General features: G+C 42.0%; 1 protein-coding gene across 5 annotated transcripts in view; it reads right to left on the minus strand.

Annotated features, from left to right (window-relative positions):
- runx1t1 (RUNX1 partner transcriptional co-repressor 1) overlaps positions 1 to 16,612 on the minus strand; it is a 111,743-nt gene that overhangs the window by 68,879 nt on the left and 26,252 nt on the right. For all 5 annotated transcript variants that reach the window (XM_080862508.1, XM_080862506.1, XM_080862505.1 and 2 more), the window contains 3 exons: positions 8,251 to 8,388; positions 6,469 to 6,710; positions 3,637 to 3,726 (listed from right to left, as the gene is read on the minus strand). In XM_080862508.1, the coding sequence (XP_080718634.1) occupies positions 3,637 to 3,726; positions 6,469 to 6,710; positions 8,251 to 8,388 (470 nt within the window). The remainder of the gene's footprint in view (positions 1 to 3,636; positions 3,727 to 6,468; positions 6,711 to 8,250; positions 8,389 to 16,612) is intronic.

A 16,612-nucleotide genomic window follows, 5' to 3' on the forward strand; every position in this document is an offset into this window, starting at 1 on the left:
CATCTTGATATTTTCCATAAGCTTACCAGGTTTCAGACTCATAAATGAAACACAGAGCTGGGGCTGATGTTTTGAAATTTTGTAGGGGGCGCTGTGGAGCAATTTCGCGCTATTCAATGAAAATGATCACATGACAACAAAGCCTACATCCATTTGGAGGTGTGTGCCAAATTTCAAGCCTCTATAAACTTTCCAAGCCCCTCAAAAGCCACTTCATCTTTCATGGTGAACCGCGTTGCCACCAGGGTGCGCCGTTCAGTTTAAAGTCACAATTTTTGCACTGAAGCATCACGAGGGACTGATGGTGATATTCACCGCTTTTGAGGTGGCCAAGATGAATCTGTGAAAATCAGTACAACAAAATTAAAGCCATGACATTTCCTGTTGCCACTAGGTGGCGCTGTCCGTATTTCCGACAATGGGCACATCAATCTGTTCAGGGCGGGTCTGACATCATGCCTGTAAAGTCTGGTACTGATCAGACTGGATTTCATTGAGTTATACTAATTTGTTTCTTCATGGCGTGACATTAAAGTTCGCCACGCCGCTGGGGTCACACCCTTTTGCGAAAAGTCACAGTTTTCACTGTAACCCAAGACCAACTCCTTAAGGCTTTTCTGGAGAAATTTGAGGCTGCAGATGTCACCCATCACTATACTGTACCCCAAAGTGTAAAACATGACATTTCCTGTTCCCACTAGGTGGCGCTGTCCCTTATGTCAAATATGGCAGTTGAAATATGTTCAGGGGTGGAGCCTTATCATATGTGTGCTCTTTGGTCAAGGTCAGAAAATGTATGACAAAATGAGAGGCAATAAGATTTTCATGGCGAGTCATCGAAATTCGCCATGGCGCCACGGCCTCATAGTATTGTGAAAACTCAAAAGCTCCGCAATTTAACATGGCACAAGGGTGTAGTTGACACTGTCCAAATTTGAAGCTTATAGGACCAAATCCCAAGGAGGAGTTCGTTAAAGTTCGAGGCATGGAAACGGTAAAATCAGAGCCAAAATGTCACCTTCAATCCAAAATGGCGGACTTCCTGTTGGGTTTAGGACATTGCCATAATAGACTTTTTTGTTCGACTCTGAAAGTTATATAGGTGTACCGACTTTCAAACATGTAGGTCATACCCATACCGGGGGCTCGCGTTTTTCATTTTTCTAGGTGGCGCTACTGAGCTAATTTTCCCTGGCCATGTCTGGGAACATTAAAATACGTAAATTTTCACCAGACCTGACGCGTGTGCAAAATTTCATGAGTTTTCGAGCATGTTTAGGCCCTCAAACGGCCAATTCATTTGCCGAAATAATAATAATAATAATAATTAAAGCTGCAAGCAGCGTTATGAGGGCCCTCGCACCCCCGGCGTGTCGAGCCATGCCCAACACCTGAAACCAGCATGTCCGATCTGATGTCACATTGATGGAATTCATGCATTTAACCACCAGTTAACATTTCATTTGGTTCAACCATGAGTATAGTCGTCCCACTAGGTGGCTCTCTAACCATTATAGACAAAGGGCATAACAAACATTTCCGAGCTCGAGTCTCATCACGCCTGTGACCTTTGGGAGAGATTGGACTTTGTGTCTTTGAGTGACAGCATATTACTGCTTTTTGGCGAGTGATTGAAACTCCACGTGCCGCCATGACCACCCCGTTTCCTTGAACGTAAAAAGCTTCGCAATTTAACATCACAAAGGTCTTTAGATTCCACACACTGGAGAATGGTTCAATATGATGAAATCCCTTGGAGGAGTTCGTCAAAGTATGAAGCCTGAAAAGAGGGGAAAATGTTGCCAAAATTACACATTAATTTTAAAATGGCTGACTTCCTGTTGGATTTGGGATATTGCTCCAAGAGACTTTTTTGTACATCTTGATATCTCCTATAAGCCTACCAGGTTTCAGATTCATACATAAAACACAGAGCAGGGGCTGTGGTTTTGAAATTTTGTAGGGGGCGCTGTGGAGCAATTTCGCGCTATTCAATGAAAATGATCACATGCCAACAAAGCCTTCATCCATTTGGAGGTGTGTGCCAAATTTCAAGCCTCTATAAACTTGCCAAGACCCTCAAAAGCCACTTCATCTTTCATGTTGAACAGCGTTGCCACCAGGGTGCGCCGTTCAGTTTAAACTCACAATTTTTGCACTGAAGCATCACGAGGGACTGATGGTGATATTCACCGCTTTTGAGGTGGCCAAGATGAACCTGTGAAAATCAGTACAACAAAATTAAAGCCATGACATTTCCTGTTGCCACTAGGTGGCGCTGTCCGTATTTCCGACAATGGGCACATCAATCTGTTCAGGGCGGGTCTGACATCATGCCTGTAAAGTCTGGTACTGATCAGACTGGATTTCATTGAGTTATACTAATTTGTTTCTTCATGGCGTGACATCAAAGTTCGCCATGCTGCTGGGGTCACACCCTTTCGCGAAAACTCACAGTTTTCACTGTTACCCAAGACCAACTCCTTAAGGCTTTCCTGGAGAAATTTGAGGCTGCAGATGTCACCCTTCACTATACTGTACCCCAAAGTGTAAAACATGACATTTCCTGTTCCCACTAGGTGGCGCTGTCCTTGAGGTCAAATATGGCAGTTGAAATATGTTCAGGGGTGGAGCCTTATCATATGTGTGCTCTTTGGTCCAGATTGGAACATGTATGACAGAATGAGAGGCAATAAGATTTTCATGGCGAGTCATCGAAATTCGCCATGGCGCCACGGCCTCATAGTATTGTGAAAACTCAAAAGCTCCGCAATTTAACATGGCACAAGGGTGTAGTTGACACTGTCCAAATTTGAAGCTTATACGACCAAATCCCAAGGAGGAGTTCGTTAAAGTACAAGGCATGGAAACGGTAAAATCAGAGCCAAAATGTCACCTTCAATCCAAAATGGCGGACTTCCTGTTGGGTTTGCGTCAATGGGCCCACAGACTTTTTTGTTCGTCTTGGCATGATACACATGTGTGCCAAATTTCATACATGTAGCTGAAACGATGTGGTCGTAGGGCTGCATTTAACAAGGCATAGGTGGCGCTCTAGAGCCATTTCCCAGTGCTCATATGTAAAACCATTAAAATACGTAAATTTTCACCAGACCTGACGCGTGCGCAAAATTTCCAGAGTTTTCGAGCATGTTTAGGCCCTCAAAAGGCCGATTCATTTGCCGAAATAATAATAATAATAATAATAAACAGAGCAATTACAATAGGGCCTTCGCACTGTCAGTGCTCGGGCCCTAATAAACAGAGCAATTACAATAGGGCCTTCGCACTGTCAGTGCTCGGGCCCTAATAAACAGAGCAATTACAATAGGGCCTTCGCACTATCAGTGCTCGGGCCCTAATAAGAAACGGAGCAGATACAATAGGGCCTTCGCACTCTCGGTGCTCGGGCCCTAACAAGTGAGGGATGGATGAAAGACGGGATAAAAGTGCAAAAAAGAAGAGAGACTCAAAAAAGAAAGAAAAGAAAAAAAAAGAGCAACAACAGGGATAAATATCGTGAACATAAGTATGCACATCTGGAATCTGTGCCGGCTAAATGCTTTCCAGATTTCATTGATCAAACAAACAGGCGGGCAACCTTCTTGTTGTAAACGTGTACTGAAATGCCTCTACCTTCAGAAAGGGTATGACAAAAGGTCGCAGAGGGAAGTTGGTGGCTTCTTGCAGCTTGGAGTGAAATTCTTCGATGGTCAGAGTGGAATTCTGGAGAAGAGAGAGACACAAAAAACAAACACATGAATCCATGTGGAAGGCATTAAGTGATAATATTACTTATTGGAAGCTAAGCTATATCCTGGCCTGGACTGAGCATTTTGGGTTTTGTAATAGGAAGCATATGGGCAGGCCACAGCGAAAAAGAGCCACAGAAAACAAAGGCACACATCTCCTTCCATCAGAAACAAACGCACATACAGGAGTCACATCATCCAAACACATCCTGCACGAAGGACAAATGTGTCTGATTAAAAAGGCTTTTGTACGAACGCTGATGGAGTTTATCATACGTGAGATACAGGCTCATTTAAAAACAGTTACCTCTGTATTTATTTAATCATTTAAGTATAGTTGCTTGTGGCTTTCCACTCTATTTTCACATTACCACATGTCCGCTCGTGAATTATAATCAGAAGCTGAAACACAATGAGGATTTTCTATATCTGGAAGACATCGGGGACATGGATAATAATGCACTGCATTTAATAATTTATGCTAATCAAACTAATCATGGGGTATTCACACAACTTTTCTGTTGTACATGTGTGCATGGCAAGCATTCTTTTCTGGATCAATGTTTTATCATTTATGTACAACTCTCTCTCTTTTTTTTTTACTGATCACAGAGAAGAATAACCAAAATACATTTCAGCAGCAGGAGATTGTGAAGAAAAACAGTGTGTGCATGTGTGTGCACTTTTATTGAGCATGTGTGCTTTTTTTTCCTGTAATAGTGCAAATGTGGAGATGGTTTAAGTGTCTGAAGCAGTGGGGGGGTCGGTCAAAAAGTGGGTTACGCATTGCAACTTGTCAACTTTAGCACCCAAATAAAGTCTAGTTGCTGAAAACTACATCAGTGTCTGACAAGACAGTGTCACTATTTTTAATTTTCAGCATGAGGTATTCCCAGAATACAAAGGAAGAGGTAAAAAAAAGCAGAGATGGAAAAAGGTGTGCTTGCACATGGCAGAGGAATCTTCAATAAAAAAACCCCCAAAAAATAAATGGGGGGAGGAGAGAAAAATCAAGCAACACAGAGAGCATAAAAAAAAGCTGCAGATATTATTTTTCCTCCCAACACTCTCAGCGTTATTTCCCAGACCTGAATTTTGTTACATTCAGTCTTACATCTGTTCGCCCAGATTGCGTAGGGGCTGTTCTTGACAGCTAGTGAAACCTCCCGAGTCTCCCTCTCTCCCTCTCCCAAGCACACAACCAGCTAATTAACGGTGTCACTCTTTTCAGCGAGGCAGGGGGAGGGACAGAGAGACAGTGAGCGGGAGAGGAAGACGGGGGGTGTATGGCGGGGAGGTATGCAAACCAAAAGGACACAGGAGAGGCATGTGCGTATGCAGACGGTGAGAAAAATAAACATAGTGAAGCCAAAAGGAGGTTATGCTCTATGTGGCTAATTAAAAAAATTCCTCCCTCCTTCTCCTCCGCCTCCTCCTCTTTTCTGCACAACATTCAATCATTATTTCTGTATTCCCCTGCTCATTAAGCTCAAAATTTCTCAGATCACAAAGATGTGTGGTAAATCTCCAGATTTGCACATTGTATTTTACACCAAATCCTTTCCCTGATATATCCTTAGCATAACTGTGTCAACTAAACTGGGAAACACATCTGTCTTATCAAATGTACTCGATGTATATTTTGCAGAAATGCCAATATTAACATTCGTGGTACCAATGTGAATTTCCAGTAAAGAATGTGCTGTACTTAAAACCTTCATATTTTTCAATCTTTTCCTACATTTTTCTCATAATTGACGAACTCAGACAAATTCTGATTTACATGTTGAATATCAAATGCTGTTTTATTCCCTCTATTTGCTGGATCTTAATTAGGGTTAGAAGTGTGATTAGCAGTAATGCTTTAATTTGAGCATCCTCTTAAAGCCACAGTCATCACTTGATTGCAATTACATCTATTCATTAGCTACATAAATAACAGTTTTAATATGCAACTGGGTGAGTTATGTTAGGTTGTCAGACACCTGCACACCCTTAGTGACAACATTAGTTTGATGCTGGAATGGGAAGTCTAATCCATATCGCCGTCGTTTCCACGTTGTTACATTTCAGTTGAAATCACAGCAGTGTAGTTAAATTCATTGTCGATCAGCTGTATAAAGATGGATACTGCCAGCCTCATGTCACTGCTGTATTTTCTCTGTTTGCCAGGCATTGTGTGATCCTCAAGAATGAGTTTTAACGTCACCGATCGATATCAGTTTTGAAGGCAGAAACTCTACAAAGGTTTTGAGCCAACGCTCATCTGCTGGAGATATTTTTTTTAAGGCCTGCCACTTCTTCTTTTGTTCTTTTACTTGTTCAAAATCTTCCAAGATACACTAATATGCCTCTGAGAGTCATCTTGTTGTTGAAAACATGCTATTTAAACCTGTCAAACTGTGTTATCATTGGCATCAGAAATTCAAGATTTTCTTGAAAGGATGCTAGTAACAAAGTGCCTAAAGATATAATTTAAAATGTGTTCTTCACTAAGTTGTTTATGTTTGATTGAAGGACTTACTACTGCCCAAGACCACTTTAAAAAATTACAAGAAAGTCTGACTTCTTGGAATCAAAATATAAGGAAATAAAGATTCACTCAAGATTGTTGCACAATACTGTATTTACACATATTAACACATTTTAACAGCACCAAGCAGTTACTTCCTCTCTAAGAACACTGATCCAGCTCACAGACACCAAAGGTTCTTACCACTAATCCCAGCACCAACGTGCGGACTCTTTCGCCAATTTCAGGTGAGATGTCGTTCCCAAACTGCTGTAGAGTAGTGAGGAAGCGCTTGAGCTTGCTGAGCTGTCGGGCACCACAGGCTGGAGGCAGCTGTTGGTTGGCCAGAGACGATGAGGAGGATGAGCTAGGACCATTGCTGTAACCATTTGGGGGAGATGGAGCGCCGTTGAGCGCCGTTGGGGAGTGGCTACTGCCGTTGGTTACTGTGTGAGATAAGGACATAGAGAATAATGTGAGCAACAGACAGGAAAGCACGGCATTTGCTAATTGCATTTTCTTGACGTCATTTCTTATTATTTTTGTAAATTTTATTTCTGATAAAATCACATTACTGTTAAAGTAACACTGGATTTCCTCCCGCTACGTACAAATCATGGAGGAAACAACAGCTTTGTGATTTCCAGTGATTTCAAACGATGCGCATTCCCCTAAAATCATCCGCAAGCGTCCGCATTTGTTTCCAATTAGTGCGCCTCCTTTGAACCTTCACGGCATCCTCCCATAAAAACATATTTCTGTATTTGGAGACACGTTGCCTCTCTCTACCTCCGTCTCCCTTTTCTGTTCTTCCCGAAGCTCTAAACATGCCGGTGACAGTGAGACCCCCCCCTGTGCTCCACAGCGCGGAAGCTATACGTGTCTGTGTGTGTGTTGGGGGAGTTGCTGTACAAAGAGATACAAGGCAGCATAAAGCTCTCTCTCTAATGAGATTAGGTTGTGACTAGCGATCCACTCACTCCCCCTCTGGCCGCCGTCCAAACCCACCACTGTAAAGAGAGGAGAGAGACGAGATGCTCAAACTGCATCTGGTAACAATTACGTCGGATGGAAATCAAAGCATACTGCTTTGTTAAAACCTTTGGCATGTGTAATGAGAGAGTTGGGCCTTTCCTCCCTCATTGCACGGAAGCCCCAATGTTAATTGTGGTGTGTGAGCGTTTGCAGCAGAGAGAGAGAGCGAAACAGACAGACAGATGCAAAGGGAGAGAGAGAAAGTAAATAACATAAATGAAAAAAGGGGTATGTGATTAAAAATGAACAAAATAATTCAGCCGTTGCAAAGTACCAGCAGTACCAATGCAGACTCAAGTGCTCTGAGCACACAGGGCCTCTGATTCTTTGATTCTAGTGCTCTTCATGCAAGTGGTTAAGTATGCTCTTCTGAGTGAATACTAGGGTGTAATTTGCTCGTCACAAGCTATGTGCGTGTCATGGCATTGCTCCAACAGTTTGTAAGCATGGGTGTTAATGAACTTGTTGGGAAAGAATTGAAAAGGCTCAATGCAACTTGATAAGAGGGTCTCACGAGTCCCACACGTCCACCATGATAACTCGTATGCTGGAACTGCGTTGATATGTATGAGCTTCTGCAAATCTACTGTCAATCACCATTTTTAGAGTGCAATTTTTATATGATTGTTATACCTCCAACCATACACCCAGCCGGGACATGACTGAGCTGTGACATTAGTGTAAAATATTAACTGTGTTAAGATTATTTGCTTTGTTTTTTTCTTTGTGATCTTTGAGCAATGCTGGGAACATTTATAGGAAGGTAATTTTCTGACCTCCTTCCTACTCATCAGCAGGCTGTTGCTGGTTGGCCATTAATAGCAAAAGTAGTCACATTATTTCTCTCACTGTAACACTGGACCATATTTGCAGCATGGTCACGGTCTGCAATAAAAGTAGGTTTTCTTATATCAGCAATCAGCAATAAACACGTCCTCTTTGCTTACTCACATGTAGTTGGTGTGTAGGAGCTGTTACGGGGTGCTCCTTGTGTACTGGGTGGGGGTGGCATGGTAGGGGGGGTCAACCTGGACTGTGTCTTGACGTCCGCAGGTGAGTCGGGCATGATGGAGCGCTTCCCAGTGCGATCTGAGCAAAGACAAAGAAGACAGAAAATATTAAAGCAAAATACCGTGAAGTAGAAACGAGCAGCATTTTTGTCGCCTCGCATTCTGTGCCAGGTGGGATACAGTACGGATACAAGCGGCAAAAGTGGCTTCCTCAGTTGGGTATCTGGGTTCTCTCTCAAAGATAGGATGATGAGTTCAGTTGTTTGGGAGAGGCTCAGAGTAGAACTGCTACTCTGACACATTGAAGAGAGTCACTTGACGTGGCTTGAGCATGTAACTAGGATGCCTCCTGAGCACCTCCTAAATTTGCTTTTCCTGATGTGTGCTATCGAGCAGTCCCTGGGGCAGATCAAGGACACACTGGAGAGATTAAATCTCTCAGCTGGCTTGTGAACGACTTAGTGTCCAACCTCTTCAATCCATGAACAGCTGGTGAAGATGGCAGGAGGGATGGAGATCTGTGTGCCTCTGCTTTGGCTGCTTCTCCCCGTGACAGAAGATAGATGGATCATAAAAGGTATTTATATATAAATGATATAAAGAGAAGAGCCAAAAAAGCCACCAACTTTTCTTTGGCCAAGCTCATTTAATACATTTTTGAGGGCGCCATTAATGCTGAACAGGTTTTTGAAGCAATTTATGCTGCCATCCAGATGGCACTGATGTGATGACATGTCAGGAAGACAATGATAAACCAGATTCTAGCTTTATTACAACAGCATTGGTTTGCCTTGCAGTTCAGTTGTGTCACCAGATAAAAAGATTTGGCGCAATATGGAAAAATACAACAAATTAGCTCTCAAACTTACAAGCAGATGAAATCGCACACCAAGCGAGAACGGGAAAATATTTTGATTTCCAAACTATGGCAGTTCCCGATCGCTTATCGTGTTGTTAAAAGAAGAGGTGATGCAACACGGTCGTAAACAGGAGCCCATCATTTTTTTTTAATATGCGTCTGAGATCAAATATAAAATGAGCATTTATTTTTCCAAATCTTCACAGTTAGAACATATGCTCTTGATAAGCTGTTGCTATTCAAAAAGAGCTGAATTATTCTCGTTGATTAATGGAAATCGTGCAAATGTATGCCTACAAGAACGACACAAATGCACGTACAGTACAAAGGGCAGCAGAATTTATTTTGATGACAAAATGTTTGTGAGGAGCCCCAGAGAGACTCGATGTGGAAAGAGATGGCTCCCCTCATCTTACGCATTTGGCACACAGTGTCTGACTTTGAAATGAGAAATGAGAGTGAGCAAGCAGAGACACACAGACAGACACCTGAGAGAGAAGCATAAATCTGCAGTGAGTCCGGGTCTCATTCCACCACCATCTGTGCCATCCTGCAGCCCACACCCCTTCCCCGTCCCAGCTAATGACTGCAGTGCTCATTACACTCAAACTAATACACATACTCACTCTCACACTGCCTTAATGCTTGAATCTCTGGATAGTATATTCACATCTGTTTGAGACAGCATCACAGCAGACAACCAGATAGCCTATAAACTAATTAGACATTAAATAAAACAGTCAAACAAAACACTAAAGACGACAGTTTTTTTTAAGCAAAACATTTTCTCGGACATGACCGTTTCCACTTAATAAATTTGCTTTGTGCTCACCAGTTAAATGACCATATAAAATGTGCAAGACAAGATATACAACTTCTCTCTGCAACAGCAGTAACAAGCCTATCACAAAGTGAACAGACTCTTATCAAATGTATCTGTGGCACAGTGTGAAAAGGAGGAAGGAGGAGCTGCAAGAGAAAGTAAAGTATTATCTATGACATTGGGAACTTTGCTGTAACCAGTGTGAATAGATCTGATTTGACTCCAAAATGCATCACAGTGTGGTAAAAGTGCAAAGATATTGTGCATGTTCCCCCCCCGGGTGTTTCCCATCATTCATTTGACCAAAATCCCAAAATGTGTTTGTGAGTACGTTTTTAATGCGTATGTTGTTACACCATCTTATATTTTCACTTCTGTTCCTCTGGAAATTTTTAAAGCATTTGTGCATTCAACTAAGTAAAGCATATACTACATACGCCACAGAACACAAATAGTAAACGTTGGCCTTGGTGCTTTCTGATTGCTTGGATCCACAGTGCCATAATGTTACGTTTAGGTAAAAAGAAGGAGAAATACTGCCGTGAGAGAGACAGAGGAGCCTAAGCCTGTTAGCCAGGCCCAAATCTCAAAAGCACTGCAGCCAAAGTGCACTGTGAAGTGTATGTGTGAAGTATTTTAGTCACGCCAGCTTGACTTTAGAAGACAGGCGAGTGAGAGATGGAGATGTCACCAAAATTCTAAAAAGTGCTCCAAATCTCTGCCTGCGATTGAACGTTTAGGGCTTCTTTATTTATTCAACATGTTTGGAAAGTAAGCCGAAGGAATTTCAGGTAGCTCGATAAAAGAATCAATGCTGTAACAAGACATACAACATGTCGGCGCGAATCATCATGACCAGCAGCCTGTTCAAGAACAACGATTAGCTTCTCCAGGCTTTCACATACAAAGAAACAAAGGTTTATTTTAATTTAATTAAGCTGTAGCTGCTAGGGTAATTGTGTGTAATCACAAAGAAATAATCATAAGTCATTTTTGCCCAAGATATTCAAAACTGTAAAGGATTTTCCAGTAATCCCTAAGATTCTTACACTCAGATGATCAAAAAAGAGGAAAGGAGGGATAAAGACAGCACTCCTGCCTTCTAACTGTCCTATCATTGTCAACTGAAGAGTACCTGGGAGGATTGAATACATTTGTCTCACACCACACTGGCACATATTAGAGACCGTGTGACTCTTATGGATGCAGGAAGGCAACTAAAAGCCAGATGACCTTGAGCCTAAAATGCTTTTAGGGTCACATTCAGTTACACCATCAATGCAGAACACAGAGATGTAAGATTACTACTGACTTAGCTTTAACTTGGTGATGGAGAGCTTGATTGGAATTTAGAGGAAAAGGTTGCACATTGCACAGCAGAGCACTATGATTGGATACAAAGTGCATATTAGTGGGAAAAATTTGATTAGCTAAGCAGAGAACAGAGGAAGGGAGGTTAAAGAAAAGTCAATATGAAAAGAAAAGTATAGCGAGCAGAGAGACTATTGAACCCTTTCTACTTACTGTCCTTTACATTGACTCTCCTGCTTCCACTCTCTTTCTACCTCTTTCCTTGCGCACCCACACAAACAACCTTTCCTGCCCAGACTGTGAAAGCTTTACTGCTCCAATTTCACCATAATATGAAAAAATCTGGACTATTTATTTTATAAACTCAAGACATAGCTAGTGGAAACGTATAGTCTTACCTCTGGCTGCCAGCTATCATATCCTCTATACTTTCCTAAAATATGATCTACGAAAATACAAGGTCATTAAAAAAGATGGCTCGGTGACAGGACCCAAGGTAATTCATAATTTTCCAGTCAAACAAAAAGGCCCTGCATGTATATACTTAACAAGCATAAATTAAATAAAGCCGCTATATCACACATGGTTGTGCTTATTCTGTTTCAATGGCTCGTGCTTTCCAAAGGTCTGTATGGTGCTTTTTTTTCTATAATTGTGTGATAATTTCTGGCTCAGTTCACTTCATCTATAAGTTCTGTATAGAAAGGCTGCAAATCAGGAAACTTTGTGATTAGTTAGGAAAATGGATACACAAAATGGCTCGCATCAGCACAACGCTATCTGAAATAGACTTTTAGTAACGCCTTATTAAACAAAATCCATATTATAATATTATGATATAACAGGATGCAGTTTTTCCACCAAGTAGAACAACTAGAATTGGAGCATTTTTACAGCTGCAGCACCATGACTTAAAAAAAGATACAATTTTCAACATTACAAGCCTATAACATGTCTATTTGATGCACAATATGTAATACGTAACTTCAAATCCACGCGGACTCCTGCATGGAACTCTGGGCCCTGCGGTGGTATGAAAAGATGAGTTTGGTTACAGGCTTGTAATTGGAGAATAACACCTGGGTCAATGTCGTGATTGGATGGTAGTCATCAGCTAGAGATGAGGGAAACAAACCCTGAAAGCATTCAAAACTCATCTGCTGTCCCTCAGGTAAAGAAGATGAAGGATGAAGAATGAATTAGTGTGAAACCTTTGCACACACACACACACACACACACATGCGTACACACACGTGTATCCAGGCAATAACAGTTTCTTGCACACACAAACCCCCACACAAAGTTACAGGTATGTGACTTACAAACAGCATCGTCTGTCTCTGGTTTGATTGCAAAGTACATAACCAGAATAACATCAATGGCTTCATACTAACCAACAAAGGCGGCATCCAGCTATTCACTCTACAATTGCTATGCCCCTTGAATCAATGGCAATTCTCCCTACACAAGGTAATTTACCCAGTTTTGGGAAAAAAATACAGATACATCTTAAAACTCTAGCACGTTCCTGAAAACAAGTCAAAGCAAACCTTACACCTGTGTGCTATCCATTTTCATGAGCCAATATGTCACGTATACTGTTAAATTAAAAAAAATATGTATCAGAGCTGAAGGACAATCAGACAGGCTCATTTTATTACATAGCTGAACGATAGGAAGTACTCCCTCCCTCATGCATAATTAAATCCAAAAAGCACCCTTAAACAACCTTGAAAAAGTTGGGCTTCTCAAGTGTAATACACCATGTTAGAAGTTAATGGACAGGCACATGCATTGTCCATTTATTAGGCCTGTTAGTGAACCGCCGGTTACATCATGTAGGGATAACATCAGATCTGTGGCCAGACGACGGTACTCCAGGAGTGGACAGGTATTGATGTGCGGAGCTTTAATGGAAAGGGGGGTGATGAGTGCTTTGACTTTGGCTAACTCACTTTACGGCTTCTCAGAAGTGCTGTTGTCTAGGAATTAATGGATTGAAGAGGATGAGAACAGTTGTTGAAGAGGCACCAATTAGCTATGAAGGCACACAAGAGTCTCTCCAATGTGTGCTGTTTCACTAGCACACTTTATGCATGCCGAGGTGCTGAGCTTATCGATCACGCTAGATGACAGTGATTAATGTCTCGCACAACAGCCACTTCCTGCGCAGTTTTATCTAAAGCACCCTAAAGGAGCTCTTAGCGGAAATATTTGGAATATAGGCGGCCTGAATAAAAGAAAGTTAAAAACTGATGGGAATGTGCGCACAAATGCATATTTCTACTGTGGTATTATATTGAAAGTGTCGAAGGTTATTTCACTGATATCTGACTGAATTAGGATTTTGCATAAGGAGTAGCCTTATATTTGCACGGTCTGCTGTGTATTGAGTCAGCTTGGAGTGTAAGCCACCATTATTCTGCTGGTAGCTCTTTATATCTAAGCACTGCTTACTTGGATTGTCGTTCATTGTCATAAAGGCACACAAAAATTTGAAAAAACAACAACTGCAGACTAAGACAACAGTGACTGAATATGCTGTGTTCTTCAAATCATGCCAAACATCCCTCCCGTTAAAATAACAAAGCAAAGCTCGATCTGCTCTGGTTTGTAACTTTAATCAAACCTAGAAATGAGGCAGAGCCCTGGACAACTACCTGCCACTCACAGGGATGTCTTCACACTTACATCACCCGTTCGCATCGTCCGTGATTACGTGATCCTCAGTGTTTGCAAAAATCGCTCCCTCTTTCTCGCTTTTTTTTTCTTCCTTTCTTTGTCTTTCTCTCCCTCTCGCCCGTACCCTCTTACAGCCGAGCTCAAAGAAAGGAGATTTTATCCCCCCGCTGACTTGTGATACATGCCTTTTCTAAGGTTACACGCAAGTTACATCACTCGCTTAAAACAGGATTGTTGCAATGAACGATATCTAGGAGGAACGTGGTCCCTGAGAAACAGTTCAATATGTTACAGGGAGGACTTTGCTAACCCATAACTCAAGGCAAAAAAAACAATGTGATATCAAAACCTTGCACATTTCATCATCGCACGAAAAACTGGGAGGTCATTTCGTATTCAAATCACCTTGCGAAATGAGAGCAACATTGCCTAACCTTGATATTTTAGATTATTCATCGAGGCCACAATGACTTCAAAGTCTATCATCGGGCGATAGAGTCAAACAATCTCCATTACACACTTCATAAGCTAGAATTGCCTCCGTGTGTACGCGTGGTTCTGCGAATGTGTATGTGTGCGCGCCGAGAGTACCAGTGGAGACCCAGAAAATGATGTGATAACAGTGGCAGTAATATGCCACTTGAGACTACTTCACACAGGCAAATCCCATTCTTCAAAACGACAATGGATTTCAATCATGCTGGGTGAATTTTCGAGAGTTGGCGGCTGTGGCATAAACAATTTACCGTGCGCTGGCGCCTGCGTGAGCGCACAATTGTATTAGTCAGACATACTGTAAGATACCATCATTACATGGAAAAGTGCATGCACACTGGCCCACGTGTGCCTTGAACACACTGGCAACCCTGTAATCTTGATGTGTAATACCCTCACTGGGAACACCGATGTGTAGGTGCTGAAGTGAAAACCACGAGGCACCGAAGCCACAGGACGCCTGTGGCTTGAGCACTGGTCTCCACAACGTGCCCACGGCTGTGCACGATAGAGCCCCCAAGGCGGGTTATTCCAGCACATAGCGCACATTGATGTGTGAAGAGAGGGAGCATGGCGGATAGGTAATTGTGTAGTAATGAAAGAGATGAAACGATACTGAGATGGTGTGATAGTGGTGTGCGGTGATTGCTCTGTGTGCTGGGTACAGATGTGGGGAGTAGGGACCAAAGAGCGGTAAAAGAGAGAGAGAGAATGAAAGGGCAGATGTGTTAAAGAACAGCGCTGGGCGACAGGTAGGATGATTGAGATTCAGACAGAGTACGCAGAGAAACAAGAGGAATCTTGTCTGTATGCAAGTGGAATATCACGCAGACACAGACACACACACATGCACACACACATACATGCACGCACAGCCAGATGGAGCAGTATGCAGAGCATGTCCCATCAAAGTCCACCCGCTTGTCAAGAAGATGTATGGATGCAACGCCCTACCACAAGCCCACAAAAACACAAATACATACACAGACACACAGCTGCAGGGATGCATGTACACACTGATAGCAAAACAACACAATTCTCAGTCCTTCTCACACAGACACACACACGCACACACACATCTGATCTCCATTGTCTTATTTATTTTCCTCCACAGCAGATGCAGTGGATTCAAATGCAGAGGAAAGCAGCACCACCATCAGCGCATCAGTTTTGACTTTATTTTCACCACCTTGTTCTCGCTCCTCGCCTCCTTTTTTCCCCCTCTTTCCTTCGTTACCTTCGTTACCTTCGTGCTTTTCTCCCCCCACTTTTCTTCCTGTCTTCAGTCAATCCCTTTGCAAACACTCACTGGTGATCACATATTGTTCCTGAAAGTTCACTGTTGGTTTTTGCTTAACGCTTAATATCAGCAACGTTGTCTTAAATTATGCATGTCCAGTGCACACAATGTAGTTTCTGCTTGTTAAAGTCAGCAAACTGTCAATAGCAATTATGTGTTTAATTGCTTTAAATGATTGCTTTACGTGTTCGTTTAACATTTACCACAAATGAAGAAGGTGATGTTGGTTTCCCTCGTGTTAAACATCCATCATTTATATTTCGGTGTAATCAGAGATGGGGTTGAGACATGGACTGATAGTTGAGTCATTTAACACAGTGAAGAAAAAAAAAGAACTAATAACTTCCAATGTTGTCCTGACCGGCCAGCTGGTGAAGTAGTTTAAGAGTCCATCATCTTACTATTGATGTATGTTACACCTGGGTGTTTGCTTCACTGAAATATGGCTCACTGGTGATTCTGGAAGTTTGGGGGTTAAAGGTTGTGTTTACTTGCAATAGATTTGAATGATGAGAATAGGGGACCTGAACTGAATCATATTTATCATTCCCACCCTTTGTGATTATATTAATGATCAGTTTCTTGTGTGCTTGTGCTGCCTGGAGGGGTTGGTTTGGATATCATTTTATAGATACCGATGCCATATCGATTAGATTATTGCTTGGTCATGTATTATCAATTTCTGGTTAACTTTCTATGTGAAGGAAGTACATTGACAACATTTGTACAGCTGTCTAAAAAAGAAAAACACTGTTTAAAGGAAAAGATAATCTTCCCAGGAAATTGAACAATATGGATTCCCATCCCTAATCTTTCCCCGTTGATGAGTGTAA

Source organism: Rhamphochromis sp. 'chilingali' (genome assembly GCF_963969265.1).
Source record: "Rhamphochromis sp. 'chilingali' genome assembly, chromosome: 17".
NCBI lineage: Eukaryota > Metazoa > Chordata > Actinopteri > Cichliformes > Cichlidae > Rhamphochromis > Rhamphochromis sp. 'chilingali'.